Raw genomic sequence first — 12,697 nt, 5'->3', positions numbered from 1 at the left:
TCGTGTGTGTGTGTGTGTGTGTGTGTGTGTGTGTGTGTGTTGGGGGGAATGTCAGTCCCCTGACTGCACAGGTGGAGAAGTGGTATCTGGGAGTCTAATGGCTTCACATGCAAACTTTCGACACATTTTTTGGCTTTTAGGCCACCGCACAGCTCTGTTTTCAGGGGGTTCTAGAACCGTCGATGCTTTGGCCTTTCTGGGGTTTTGAGCTGGCTTCTCGTGGTGGTCATCCCTTCTCTGGTTTTAACTATCATTAGCTTGATAGGTTGTTCATCTCTCATCAACCCTTTTGAACTTCTAAAATCTTTACCATCATTTGAGAGGGGGTTCAAGAAGGAAGAAGTGGAGATAAATGTTGGATCTTCCTGAACGGGAAGCTCCCTCCTCCACTCCTCACACGATGCCCTCTTCTTACCCTCCAGACATGTCACTTCTTCAGAGACTCGGCCCTATGTGTTCCATTGTCCACTGCTGCAGAACAAACCGCCCTAGGACTTACTGGCAAACAGCAACAGTCATTTATCACGATTTGAGATCCACCATTTGGGCAGGACTCAGAAGGGATGGCTCATTCAGAGGTAGAGCATCCCTTTTGCGATGGTTTATGCACACGGCTTATTCACATGGATGTTAGCTGTCCCCTAGGAGCCCCGCCTGGCTGCTGGCCGGGGGCTTCGGTTCTTCTCCACATGAGTCTCTTCAAGAGACTGCGTGGGCCTTCCTACAGCATGGCTGCTGAGTTACAAGAGCGAGTGCTCCAAGACACCGGAAGGGGAAGCCGCCAGTATCTTGAGGCCTAGGCCTGGAAACCACCACAGCACCTCTGGCGCCATGTTCTATCAGTCAGTCATGGGGCCCGCTCAGATGTCTCAACTATAAAACCAGTGGGATTTTTAATTTATGGAGGCGACTGTGTAATGACATGGAGAGACTAACGTCATCGACAGAAGATTTTTATTATAGTTTTCTAGAGGAGGTGGCTTGCCACACCATGCAGGGCCCCATGGGGAAGCATACAGTCAGGAGGCCGAAGGACAGAGGAGGAAGCAATACCCAGAGCCTTAGTGCATCTTCCATGGGAAGGAAGCTGCAGGTCAAGCAGTGGAACAAGCTTAGGATGAAATCGTTTGAGTAATTTTGGCAGCCTCTAGGGTTGTCCTTAGCTGTCCAGTGCTTGGCCCTGGGGTCACTTAGGGCAGGGCAATACTGACTTGGTGTGTGAGTTAGATAAAGGAGGTGGTTGGGGTGTCGGCTCTGGATTGGTTGGTTTGTATAGGAGACGAGGGTTTTCAGGCACGTCATTTGTGATCCCCAGGAGAGAGCTCACCCTGGGAAAGGCCAGCAAGGTCCCCGAGGTGTTAACGCCTCATAAAAGAGAGAAAATAAAAACATGATGAATGTATCAGATTCAAGGAGGGGCAGACCTAGTCCTCATCTCTTTCTGGGAGAAGGGTCAAAAAGTGTGTAGCCCTGCATACCTGCCATCGCACCCAAAGTGGCCCCCCTCCTTCTGCTCCCACACTAGTCACATTCTCTTCCTTCATAGCACGGGATGCAGCAAGCAGTTAGATAGCGCTGTGTTTACTTGTTTAGGGTCTGTCTCATTTACTGAGCCATGGGCTTGGTAAAGGCAGCATGCAGACTCTTTCGTTCACCATTATTTCCCCGGTGCTGGGAACAAGGTATGGCGCATGGTGGACAGTAGACATCCATAAATATTTATAGAAGAATGAATGAATGAACCAGAATACCCAGCACATAGTACGTGCTCAGGAAATGTCAGCAGCTATTTAAAATTACCAATCCTCCTGATACCCCCGTGTTTCCCCGGCAGTGAGGGAAAGCGGGTGCACCTGTGGCCATGTGAGGCATGGGAGATGGCACTCAGGCACGGATGGTCTGTGGAAGCCTTTGTATGCAGTTTGGACTCAGGCGATGGGGAGCCATCGAAGGCTTTTGAACAGCAGAGGGAGGTCATCAGGGGGACAAGGAAGGATTACTTGATCTGAGCGAACTGGATTAGAGACTGAGGGGAGGGAGGCCTGGAGGAGAGCTGAGCCAGGCAAAGGGGCAAGGCAGCCTGTGAGCGTGGCCTCCGAGGGATGGAGAGAAATGCAGGGGTCCCCATGGGTTGGTGTGGGGCACTCCAGTAAAGGGGAATCAAGGGTGACCTGGGCAAATGGGTGTGTCCCTGAGGTGGGAACGTGGGAGGAGGGCTGGGGGGTATGAGGGAGAGGACTTCCGGGTTTTGATGCTGATGTATTGTCAGGGATCAGCTTTGGAAGCCATTCTCTCTCCCTTGTCCCTTTCTCTCCCCTTGGGAGGGACCCATCTTTTGGAATCAGCCACAGATTGAAGTCATTTTTCTCTTGGTTCTCCCATAGGTTTGGAATCCTTCCCAAACTAACTTGACTAGAGAACCCTCCTACTGTAGGGTATCTTACATGGGCAGTGTTCCACAGATCACACTTTGGGAAAGGCTGAAAAGGCAGCTATTGAGTGTGTCAGCAAGTAGGACAAAGGACCCTGCCCACCCATAGAGTCTTTGGATTGTCCTGGATAAGTCACAGTCCCTCCTGAGGCACCTGATTTTGAAGATTGCTATTAGCGTACATACTTCAAATAGGCAGGTAGTGTAGTGGCTGAGGGAGTGACTTACGGAGACCAAAAGTCTTGTGTTCAATTTTTATTTAATTTTAACTTTATTTTGTTTGAGAGAGAGAGAGAGAGCGCAAGCATGAGCAGGGAAGAGGGGCAGAGGGAGAGAGAGAAAATCTTATTAAGCAGCCTCCATGCTGAGCAGAGCTCAATCCCTTGACCCTGGGATCATGACCTGAGCTGAGATCAAGAGTTAGACGCTCAGCCAACTGAGCCACCCAGGTGCTCCCGAAAGTCCTGTGTTCAGAGCACAGTTTTGTCATGGATTCCCTGTGTGGCCTCAGGAAAGCCCCTTATTCTCTCAACCACCTCATAGCTGCAGGAATATCAAGATTACACATATAATTTGCTTAGTGCAGTGCCTGCTACACAGTGGACACTGAATTCTGGAGTTGAGTTCAGAGTCATTCTCAAAATGGAATTCTGGACCAGGCTCAGCTACCTTGCCCGCCCCTCTGGGTCCCCCCACCCCATTCCTCCCACCCTGGAACATCTGGAAACTGGGCAGAAGGTGATAGGGGCCCTGAAGGAGGACTGCTGAGTGGTAGCGGTGGGTGAGCCTGGGTCAGAGCCAGACAGATGGGGGTCCACCAAAGGGAGGAAGACACGGGTACAGGTGCCCCTTCCCTGACACCTCTTCTCCTAGGTCCTTCCAGACACGATGGCGTGGCTGTGGCTGTCCTCCCTCCTGTTTCCTACCCTCGTGGTGTCCGGTGAGTGCTCCCCTCCCCTTGTCAGAGTAGCACGAACCTGGAGATCCTTGGCAGGACCTTCCAGAAGGAAGGGGCACCGTCTCATCAGCAAACTCCCAGCTCCTACAACCCAGCCGCATGCTTGGCTGCCTGGGGAGGCCTGGGGAGCAATACGGGCCCTGGGGGGTGAGCTGGGCTGAAGGCTGAGATGTGTGGGCTCCCACGGGGGGAGGAGGGGATCAGATGCAAGGGCCTCCAGATGTTCAGTGCTCTACGTTCCTACAGTGGCAGCCAACGTGGCCCCGGTGTTCTTGCCAAACATGACGAGAGTGAGCTTGCCCGAGGACCTACCAGTGGGTGAGTAAGCATCCCTGTGCGAAGACTGTGCCAAACCCTTACCCAGGGAGGGTGCAAGGGCCTCCTTTAGGGGCCAGCTCCCCATCCTTGCAGCTACATGGCTTGTCAAGGGGCAAAGGTGGCCTGATGGGCGTCTGTTTCAGAAATTTGTTTTCTCCTCTTCAGCTTTTGTGTCAGGGCCCTCACACAACATCAAGTAACCAAGACACCCCGTGAGAACTTTCCTCCTGTTTCCCATCACTTTCTGGTGTTTCTGATTTCCCCAAGGAGAAAGGGTCCACGTGGGACAATTCTTTCTCTTCCACCTCTCCTGCTTGCTAACCTCTCTCCACTCCCTGTTTTTACCCCCTAAACAGAGAGTGAGTTCAGGCTCAGAGCCTTTCACACGCTTCTTGCCAGAAGTTAATAAGTGTGCTTTATTTTTATTGCTTTTGTTTGTAGAGTTACTTTCTATCTATGGCAAGTGAAACGGATTTCTATTTACAGCCACAATCTAAAGCTTGCTTTTAAAATACATGTACTTACATGAAATGATAAGCGGATTAAAAGAAGGATCATAAATAATGAGACATTTGGATGTGGTAAAGATCATGGCAGCGTACAAGAGGGGATGGCATTTGGGAAATACCGGTTTGGAGGAAGCCGTAGGAACTGAATACCAAATTCCCAGCAGGATGTGGATTGGAGAAGCAGAAACAAAAGATGACTGTTTTCAGTGGTATATAGGCTCAGCGGTGCATTATAGACCCCAAAGAGCCAAGGTGTAAACAAGGTCAATGTTTTTAATTCTCTCATTTAGCCATCTACAGCAACAAGTTCAGGGCTGTCTGGGGTTCTGTTCTATCAGAACAGTAGGCTGTTCCCTACTCTACGCTCCTGGTGTCAGGCACCCTCCTTCCGTCTCCAGACTCTGCCTTCCCTCAGGTGCGGCCCTCGGCCACGTGGCCCAAGAGGACTCATACCTCACCCTATTCCAGTCAGCCAGAGGAGGAAGGGGCAACGCGAGTTTGGCCCTTTCTCATAAGGACAGGCTCCAGACTCCACACACACAGACTTTAGCATCATCTCCAACCTAGCTGCAAGGGAACCTGGGAAATGAGGTCTTTACTCTGGTTGGCCATTATAACCAGCTCAAAATCCAGGCTTTTCTCACTCCAAGGGAAAGGAGGGGTGTGACTGCTGGGAGACAAGCCACAGTCTTTGTTGTGGCATCAGATTTGGGATCTCAGATACGTAAAGCTACCGCATAACACAAGAGACTGTATTAAAGAAAGTGAAGCCCAGAATCTGCCCTGGGATTCAGCTGCCTAAGGGAAAGGTGGGGAAGGATTTGCAGGCACAAAGGCCACACGTATTTGGGTGTGGCTGCCAGGACAGCAAGATTTATTTAGGGTTTTATTAGTGAAGGTTTAATGCCCAGGAAAAGGGAGGTAGCAGTCTCATTTCACTCTGAGATGACACAACGTCCCCTGGAGGGCGGGGCTGGGCTGGGGTCCAACTATTGGATATTTATAAATGCTCCTTGTACAACAGAGAAGTAGTGTCCAGACATGAGTGATATTTACATATATTTTCATAGCTGTTTGGTCACAGATAAAACACACACATACCTTCAAACAAATGTCGCAGATATTACAACCCAAACGCCTTCAAGATCTCCATGCTCTGCCTTTAACATCTAAACAAAACAGCTTGAGTCCCCACGCTGGTTCCAGAGGCCCCTGGTGTGGCTGTTTCGGAGCTTGAGGCTCACCTCTCGCTCCTTCCTCCCTCTCCCTGGCCAGTCCCTGGTCCCCTCCAGCCAGCTCCAGCCTCTACTGAAGGTTTGGGGAGAAGGGAGGAGATTGCTGCATGAGTCAGGAAGTCACACTCACCGCTGCCACAAGAGGGGGCTTTTGGTGGGGAGGGACTGTAACCAAGCTGTCCCAGAAGTTGTGGGAGAAGCTGGGAAAGCAGACTCCGGGCACCCAAGTGAGCTTGTCCCTGAAAAGCTGTCACAGGCAAAAAAGGAGGGCTGGTTCCTGGAGGCCCTCAGGCTGGGCGCTGAGCCACACGGCACTTTTGCCTTTGTGAGCCCCTTACTCTAGAAACAGATATTAAAATTATATTCTATGATAGAAATTAAATATTCTTGTGGGTCCTCTATAAGCAGCATGGGCCCAGGGGCATTGTACCTTGTGGCCTTTGGGGACCTATGGGTGGGGGCTACAGGGAAACACATTTTGGTGACATGGAGAAAGCCCTTGCTTATGGACAGTTGTCCGACAATGGAAGAGGGTGGCTGAGGAGGGAGTACGTTTTGACGCTGGAGGCGGCTGAGCAGAGGTTGGATGTGATAAAGGAGGTGAGGCCCTGGAGCAGGGTTTGATGGATCTGTAAAAGTTCCTTTTGGACTGGAGAGTTGAAATTAAATATTCTTGTGGGTCCTCTTGAACTTGCGATGTTCAAGCCCCCCACTATCTGCAAGCCCCTGCTCTGTCCAGGGACGTGCCCTCTGGAAGTACACATGCCCCAGTGGAAGAGCCAGAGCTCCTGGGAGACCAGCAGGAGACACTCATTTGAGCAGATGGTGTTTCTGGCAGGCTCTGGGCAAAGCCTCAGATGAAGGGAGGGCTTAGAGAAGGCCGGGCACCTCCAGAGGGACCCCAGCAGTCCTTGTGCTAGGGTGCACCCAGCTGCTGCAGCTAGGTGCCACCATTCCAGCCATCTTTGGTCTTTTCTCAACGAATTCCAGGGAGGCAATCCCAGGGCCAGGGGAAAAGAAGATGCCTGGATAGCAGCCCACCCTGCCGGGCCCAGTGCGGATGGGGTCTTACCCTAGAGGCAATCAGCATGCTGTTATCAAAAGGCCACAGAGTGGGTACAATAGCCAAACCTGACCTTTATGACCACAGCGGCCAGAGCCCTGGCGGCTGGGAGGTCCCAGATTTCTGCACACAGAGAAGACAGGCCCCCTAGCCCAGCTCAGCTAGGCCAGCGCTGAAAGAGGTGACCATGGACTGTGGGCATTCTCTGTCCTGCCTTCAGGTGCTGTGGCCTTCTGGTTGGTAGCTCAGGACCAGGACCAGGACACTCTGACCTATGGGATTGGCCAGTTTCCTGCTTTCTTCACTGTCACCTCAACCACTGGTGAAGTGAGGCTGGCCAGCCCTCTGGACTATGAGGTAAAGGGCAGCAGCCTGGGAAGGCCTCGTGAGGGGGTTGGGAGGCGGGGGTCCTGCCTGTGCTCCCACCCTGAGCAGGGGCCTACCTCGGGCCTCTCCTCTCCTCCTGCTGCAGACATCCTTCTGGTTCTCCATCAGTATCTCCGTGAGCGACTATCGCAACAGCCCCGTGAGTTGGAAGGGGGGAGGGGAGGGCAGGGTTGTCCTGGGATCGGAGCACGGGGGCCCGAAGCCCACTCCTGACCGTGTCCCCTACCTCAAGCAACCAGGGAGGGCTCTAGTTAACAAAACCTGAATTTGGTGTTTATTTTCATCCAAATTATACGTGTCCATTTGGGGTTACACAATAGTACCAAGATTTTAATATTATTATTAATTTACTTCAATTATATAAATATGCTTTTTATAAGTATAACATGAATTATATCAATTTATATTAATATAAGTGTTAATAAAAGACAAGTGATAAATAACTTCCTACCTTAGCTCTTTTAAGGCCATCGCTTTCAACTCCCTGGCTGAACAGGTTGGTATCAGTGCTCATATTTCTAAATAACACACTTATACCACTGTGCCTCATGTCTGTGAATGTGGAGGATTTTGTCTTCATAACATACTCCCCAAACTCTGTCCATTAAAAAAATCATTAAAATTTTTTAAAAATGTTTTTTTATTTATTTTTGAGAGCCAGAGAGAAACAGCGCGAGCAGGGGAGGGTCAGAGAGAGAGATACAGAGCCGGAAGACAGGCTCCAGGCTCTGAGTCAGCTGTCAGCACAGAGCACGACGCGGGGCTTGAACCCACAAACCATGAGATCATGACCTGAGCCGAAGTCAGACGCTTAACCGACTGAGCCACCCAGGCGCCCCTAAAAAAATCAGTTTAATGACTTGGATATATTTGTAAACATCTCAAAAGTTGCAACTAAAGCTCAAGTCCCTTGGGTGACCCTATAGGAGCCATGTATATGTATGGCTGCTCATGTCTGTTCACAAGCTCCCCGTTTCTTGCATTATTTTCCAGTGTGGGGACACACCGTAATGCATTAGCTGGTCTCCTCTGATAGACACTTAGGTTTGTCCACAGCTTTAAATTGTGGCCAACAAGAGAAAATGAACATTCCTTTTAAAAAAATTCTTTTAATGTTTTATTTCTGAGAGAGAGAGACAGTGTGAACAGGGGAGGGTCAGAGAGAGAGGGAGACACAGAATCTGAGGCAGGCTCCAGGCTCTGAGCTAGCTGTCAGCACAGAGCGCGATGCGGGGCTCGAAGCCATGAACCATGAGATCATGACCTGAGCCGAAGTTGGACACTTAACCGACGGAGCCACCCAGGAGCCCCCAAAATGAGCATTCCTATAGCAGGACAGGCACATTTTAGATGTTTTAAAAATGACCTCATTATGTCTGTAACTTACTCTGAAATGGTTCTGTAAACACATGGAGAGTGAGAAATCAAACAATTGGGTGAACCTGGATGAAGAGTATTCGAAGTTAGTTGTACTATACTTGCAACTTTTCTGTTGTTTGAAGTTGTATCAAATACAAGATTATCGCAAATATTACCTAATTGCCTGAGAAGGGAAGTCAACTTGCACTCCCAACCCAGACACTTCTCCCTTTGAATTCTCAAGTGCTCCCATTTTCCAGGCTTACCTGGACTTTCCTACCTGCAGGTGCAGAGGGAAATGCAGGTGTTCGTGGAAGATAGAAATGACAACGCTCCAGTTTTCCAGAATACTGGCTTCTCCACCAACATCAGTGAGGTAACATCTGCCTTAATGTGTGTGTGTCTGTGTGTGTGTGTGTGTGTGTGTGTGTGTGTGTGTATGATGCAGGCATCCCAGAAGTTCTAGGAGTGCAAAGAACAAGAGACAGCCAGCAGGGGGTCCAGGATCAGGGAAAAGCCCCTCTTAGAAGGGGCAGCTGCAGGAACCAAATTCAGGGGAATGTAACCCCATGAACAACAGTGACAGTAACATGTTGCAATCAGTCAGACTGGATTAGAATTATTTCAGTTATGAAAGCAAAACTTCTTTTAAAAAAGGAATTGATTTTCTCACGTATCTGAAAAATTTTGAGGAACACTAACTTCAGGCATGGTTGGATCCAGGTACTCAAACCATGTGATCAAGAAGAGATTTCTTTCCACATCTCAGCTCTGCTTCTCTTGTTGTCCCCATCTTTGGGCAAGAAGGCCTTTCTCTCTTGTGGTGATAAAAGTGTTCTCTGCAGCTCTAGGCTTTGCAACTTGGACATAGACTGTCTCTTTCTCCATGGTGCTGGCCAAAACCCCAGAGCTGATTCTCATTGGCTCATTTTGGGTCATGTGCCCACCAACATAGAGGTATGGGATGCTCTGATTGGCAAGGTTTGCACACGAGCCCTCACTTCTAGCAAGGGAGGACAGCCCCACTTGAATTGCCTGAGTGGGAGGAGGTTCCCCAAATGTCTCTGAGCAGCAAACACAACATCACTCCTGGATCTTCATTACCACGTGGCTTTGAAGATATATGAGGTGTAGGGCCCCATATTAGGTCAGACATAAGACCAGTGAAATCCAGGCAGCCATTTGGCAGACTGTGATGGGGCACCTACTATGTACCAGGCACTGTCCTTGGTGCTGAGAATATCTGGTAAATAAGACAGATCTGGTCACCACCTTCAGTAGCTCACATTCTAATGAAGAGTACCGATAATAATCAATGAAACATTAAATAAGCAGGATTATTTTAGATACTGTTAAGTTATATGAAGAGCATGAAACAGGACAAAGTGAAAGAAAGTGACCAGGAAGGGGGCTGGTTTGGGTTGAGTGCCCAGGAAAGGCTTCTCTGAGTAGGTGACATCCGAGCAGAGACCTGCATGGCAAGATGGAGCCAGCCATGGGATGCTCCAGGAAAAGGATGTTCCAGGCAGGAGAACCACAGATCCCAAGGCTCTGAGCTGGGAATGAATTTAGAGTGTTTTAGGCATAGCCTGGAAGTGGGTTTGAGTGGAGGGTAGTAGGTGAGGAGAAGGTGAGGTCAGAGAGGTGGGCAGTGGCCTGACCTCAGAGGGCTGCAGAGGCAGTCTGGACCTTATTCTGGACAGAATAGAGGAACCGTTACAGAGATTTTTTTTTTTTTAGCACAAGAGTGATGTGGTCTGATTCATGATTTTCCAAAAATCACTTTGACCACTTTGTGGAAAAAGTGAAGGTGTGAACAGGTCACAGGGGACAAGGGCCTCCCCAAAGAACCATTCAGCCTTGCAGGGTGCTGTTTGGAATGTACTGCTATAGGCCACAGAGAGCCCATTGGATGTTTGACCCAGGGAGTGACACATCCTGGGTTGCTGAATGATTGCTCATCCTTATCCTAAGGGGCTCTGCAAATCAGAAGCCAGCTAAGGTGCTGGGGAGAGGAAGAGGGAGTAACCTTCCCTCCACCCTCCTTCCCCCCAACCTCGTTGTCCCAGGGGCCCAGCCTAGGTGGGAAGGAAAAGGAAACACTGGGTTTCAGGCTCTGGAATATGTTATTATCCCTGTGGTACAGTTGGGAACACCGAAGCTCAGGGAGGGGAAGTAAGTGTCCAGTTATGGCGGGGATGGATTGGAGTTCCTCATTACAGACCCTGCCAGTCGGCTCCCTGGTGTTCTCTGTGGTGGCCAAGGACCTGGACACGGGATCTTCAGGAGCTGTGGTGTACTCCATAGAAGAGGTGAGTGTGGGCAAGTCCCATGGGAGTATGGGCCCCACTGCTCCCCAGGGCCACCAGGGGGCAGCATCTCCCACACAACCTGTAAGAACCTTGAGTGTTGGTGTGAGGACACTGTCTTTGTGGTGGCCTAGCCCTGGCTCCCACACCTTTCGCTGGCCCCTGCTGGACCTCACTTGGCCAAGCTACCTAAGGGGGGGGTGCCTGCTGTGGACAGGACTTTCCTCCCCACCCTCTTGCCCAGGACACTGTCTGGGCCCTTGCTGAGTTCATATCAAGCCACCTGGTGGCTGATTGGAGAGGTACAGTGTCTTGTCCAAGGGGGTGTGGCCCCAGTTCTCCTGAAGACACGTTTGCTAGCTATAGCTCCTGTTAACTGAGTGCCTATGATGTGCCTAGCACATACCTTACCTCATTTGACCCTCCTCTCAACCCACTTATGAAATATCTGAGCTAATTTTCAGAGGTGAAAACTGAGGCTTGGAGAGGTTATGTGACCTGGTAAGGATGGCAGAGGTGGTCAAGAGCAGAGCTAGGATTTGAACCCAGGTCTCTCAGAGGGGAGTCTGGTCTGACTGTGCTCTGTCTTAGGTCATCCCTAGCACTGGAGACAGCCAGCACCTCTTCAGGATCTTGCCCAATGGCTCCATCGTCCTCAATGGCAGCCTCAGCTACAACAACCAAAGTGCCTTCTATCAGCTGGAGCTGAAGGCCTGTGTGAGTGGGGGCACAGACGGAGGGATGCCATGACCTGAGGCCCAGGCTCACAGGGACCTGTCTCCCCATAGGACTCAGGCGGCATATACAACAACAGCAACATCACCCAGTGCTCCTCGCCTGTCTTCCTGTCCATCTCTGTGGTCGACGAGCCGGACCTGGACCCCCAATTTGTCAGGGAGTTTTACTCAGCCTCTGTGGCTGAGGATGCACCCCAGGTGTGTTAGAGGACCAAGAGGGGTCTGGGTGGACACAGCAGGCAGGGAAAGGGTCTGGGCCATTGAACCAGGTCGTTCTCTGTGCAGGGAACCTCAGTGCTAAAGGTGGAGGCTGTGGATGGTGACAAAGGCATCAATGACCTGGTGATCTACAGCATTTCCAGTGAGAATGGGGGTGTTCCCAGGCTGGGGGAGGGGTGAAGGCTCTGCCAGAGTCACTGGAAGCAGCAGCTCCTACTGCCTTTCACTAGACTCCACGAGGCCTGGCTTGTTTGACATCGAGCCAGATGGGGTGATCACGGTCAGTGGTTCCCTGGACCGTGAGCAGCTGCTGGAGGAGGATGAAGAGGTGAAGGTGCAGGTCACGGTGAGTGAAGGGTCTACTGCCCCTTTTGCACCCTCTCAGCTTCTGGCTTTGAATCTCTGCTCTCTCTGAGCATTTGTTCTCTGATCGCTGCCCTTTGGCCTCTGCTCTGCTCTCAGGCCACCGAGATGCACCACAACATCTATGGGCAGGAGGCCAAGGTGAGCATATGGGTCACGCTGAGGGTGACAGATGTCAATGATCACAAACCCGAGTTTTACAACTGCAGCCTCCCAGCCTGCCCCTTCCCCCCCCAAGACGCCCGAGCCAACTTCACTGGCTACATCGACGAGCATGCCTCCACCCGCATCCCCATCGAGGGCCTCACCANCTGGCTTGTTTGACATCGAGCCAGATGGGGTGATCACGGTCAGTGGTTCCCTGGACCGTGAGCAGCTGCTGGAGGAGGATGAAGAGGTGAAGGTGCAGGTCACGGTGAGTGAGGGGTCTACTGCCCCTTTTGCACCCTAACTCTCAGCTTCTGGCCTTGAATCTCTGCTCTCTCTGAGCATTTGTTCTCTGATCGCTGCCCTTTGGCCTCTGCTCTGCTCTCAGGCCACCGAGAGGCACCACAACATCTATGGGCAGGAGGCCAAGGTGAGCATATGGGTCACGCTGAGGGTGACAGATGTCAATGATCACAAACCCGAGTTTTACAACTGCAGCCTCCCAGCCTGCACCTTCACCCCCCAAGACGCCCGAGCCAACTTCACTGGCTACATCGACGAGCATGCCTCCACCCGCATCCCCATCGAGGGCCTCACCATGGTGGTGTATGACCCAGACAAGGCAGGTGCACCCAGACAAGGGGTGGTTGGATGTGATTGAT

General features: G+C 51.1%; 1 protein-coding gene across 1 annotated transcript in view; it reads left to right on the top strand.

Moving 5' to 3' along the window:
* Positions 1 to 3,319: 3,319 nt before the first annotated feature.
* Positions 3,320 to 12,697, top strand: part of CDHR2 (cadherin related family member 2) — a 24,290-nt gene continuing 14,912 nt past the window's right edge. The window contains exons 1-11 of the mRNA XM_077757267.1: positions 3,320 to 3,371; positions 3,636 to 3,707; positions 6,735 to 6,871; positions 6,987 to 7,024; positions 8,534 to 8,636; positions 10,483 to 10,572; positions 11,161 to 11,286; positions 11,358 to 11,504; positions 11,592 to 11,667; positions 11,756 to 11,871; positions 12,424 to 12,657. Of these exons, the coding sequence (XP_077613393.1) occupies positions 3,320 to 3,371; positions 3,636 to 3,707; positions 6,735 to 6,871; positions 6,987 to 7,024; positions 8,534 to 8,636; positions 10,483 to 10,572; positions 11,161 to 11,286; positions 11,358 to 11,504; positions 11,592 to 11,667; positions 11,756 to 11,871; positions 12,424 to 12,657 (1,191 nt within the window). The remainder of the gene's footprint in view (positions 3,372 to 3,635; positions 3,708 to 6,734; positions 6,872 to 6,986; positions 7,025 to 8,533; positions 8,637 to 10,482; positions 10,573 to 11,160; positions 11,287 to 11,357; positions 11,505 to 11,591; positions 11,668 to 11,755; positions 11,872 to 12,423; positions 12,658 to 12,697) is intronic.

The sequence above is a fragment of the Crocuta crocuta genome, unplaced genomic scaffold (genome assembly GCF_008692635.1).
Source record: "Crocuta crocuta isolate KB4526 unplaced genomic scaffold, BGI_CrCroc_1.0 scaffold131, whole genome shotgun sequence".
Taxonomy (NCBI): Eukaryota; Metazoa; Chordata; class Mammalia; order Carnivora; family Hyaenidae; genus Crocuta; species Crocuta crocuta.
Note: the sequence above shows the minus strand (reverse complement) of the source record. Positions and strands in the feature narration are given on the sequence as shown.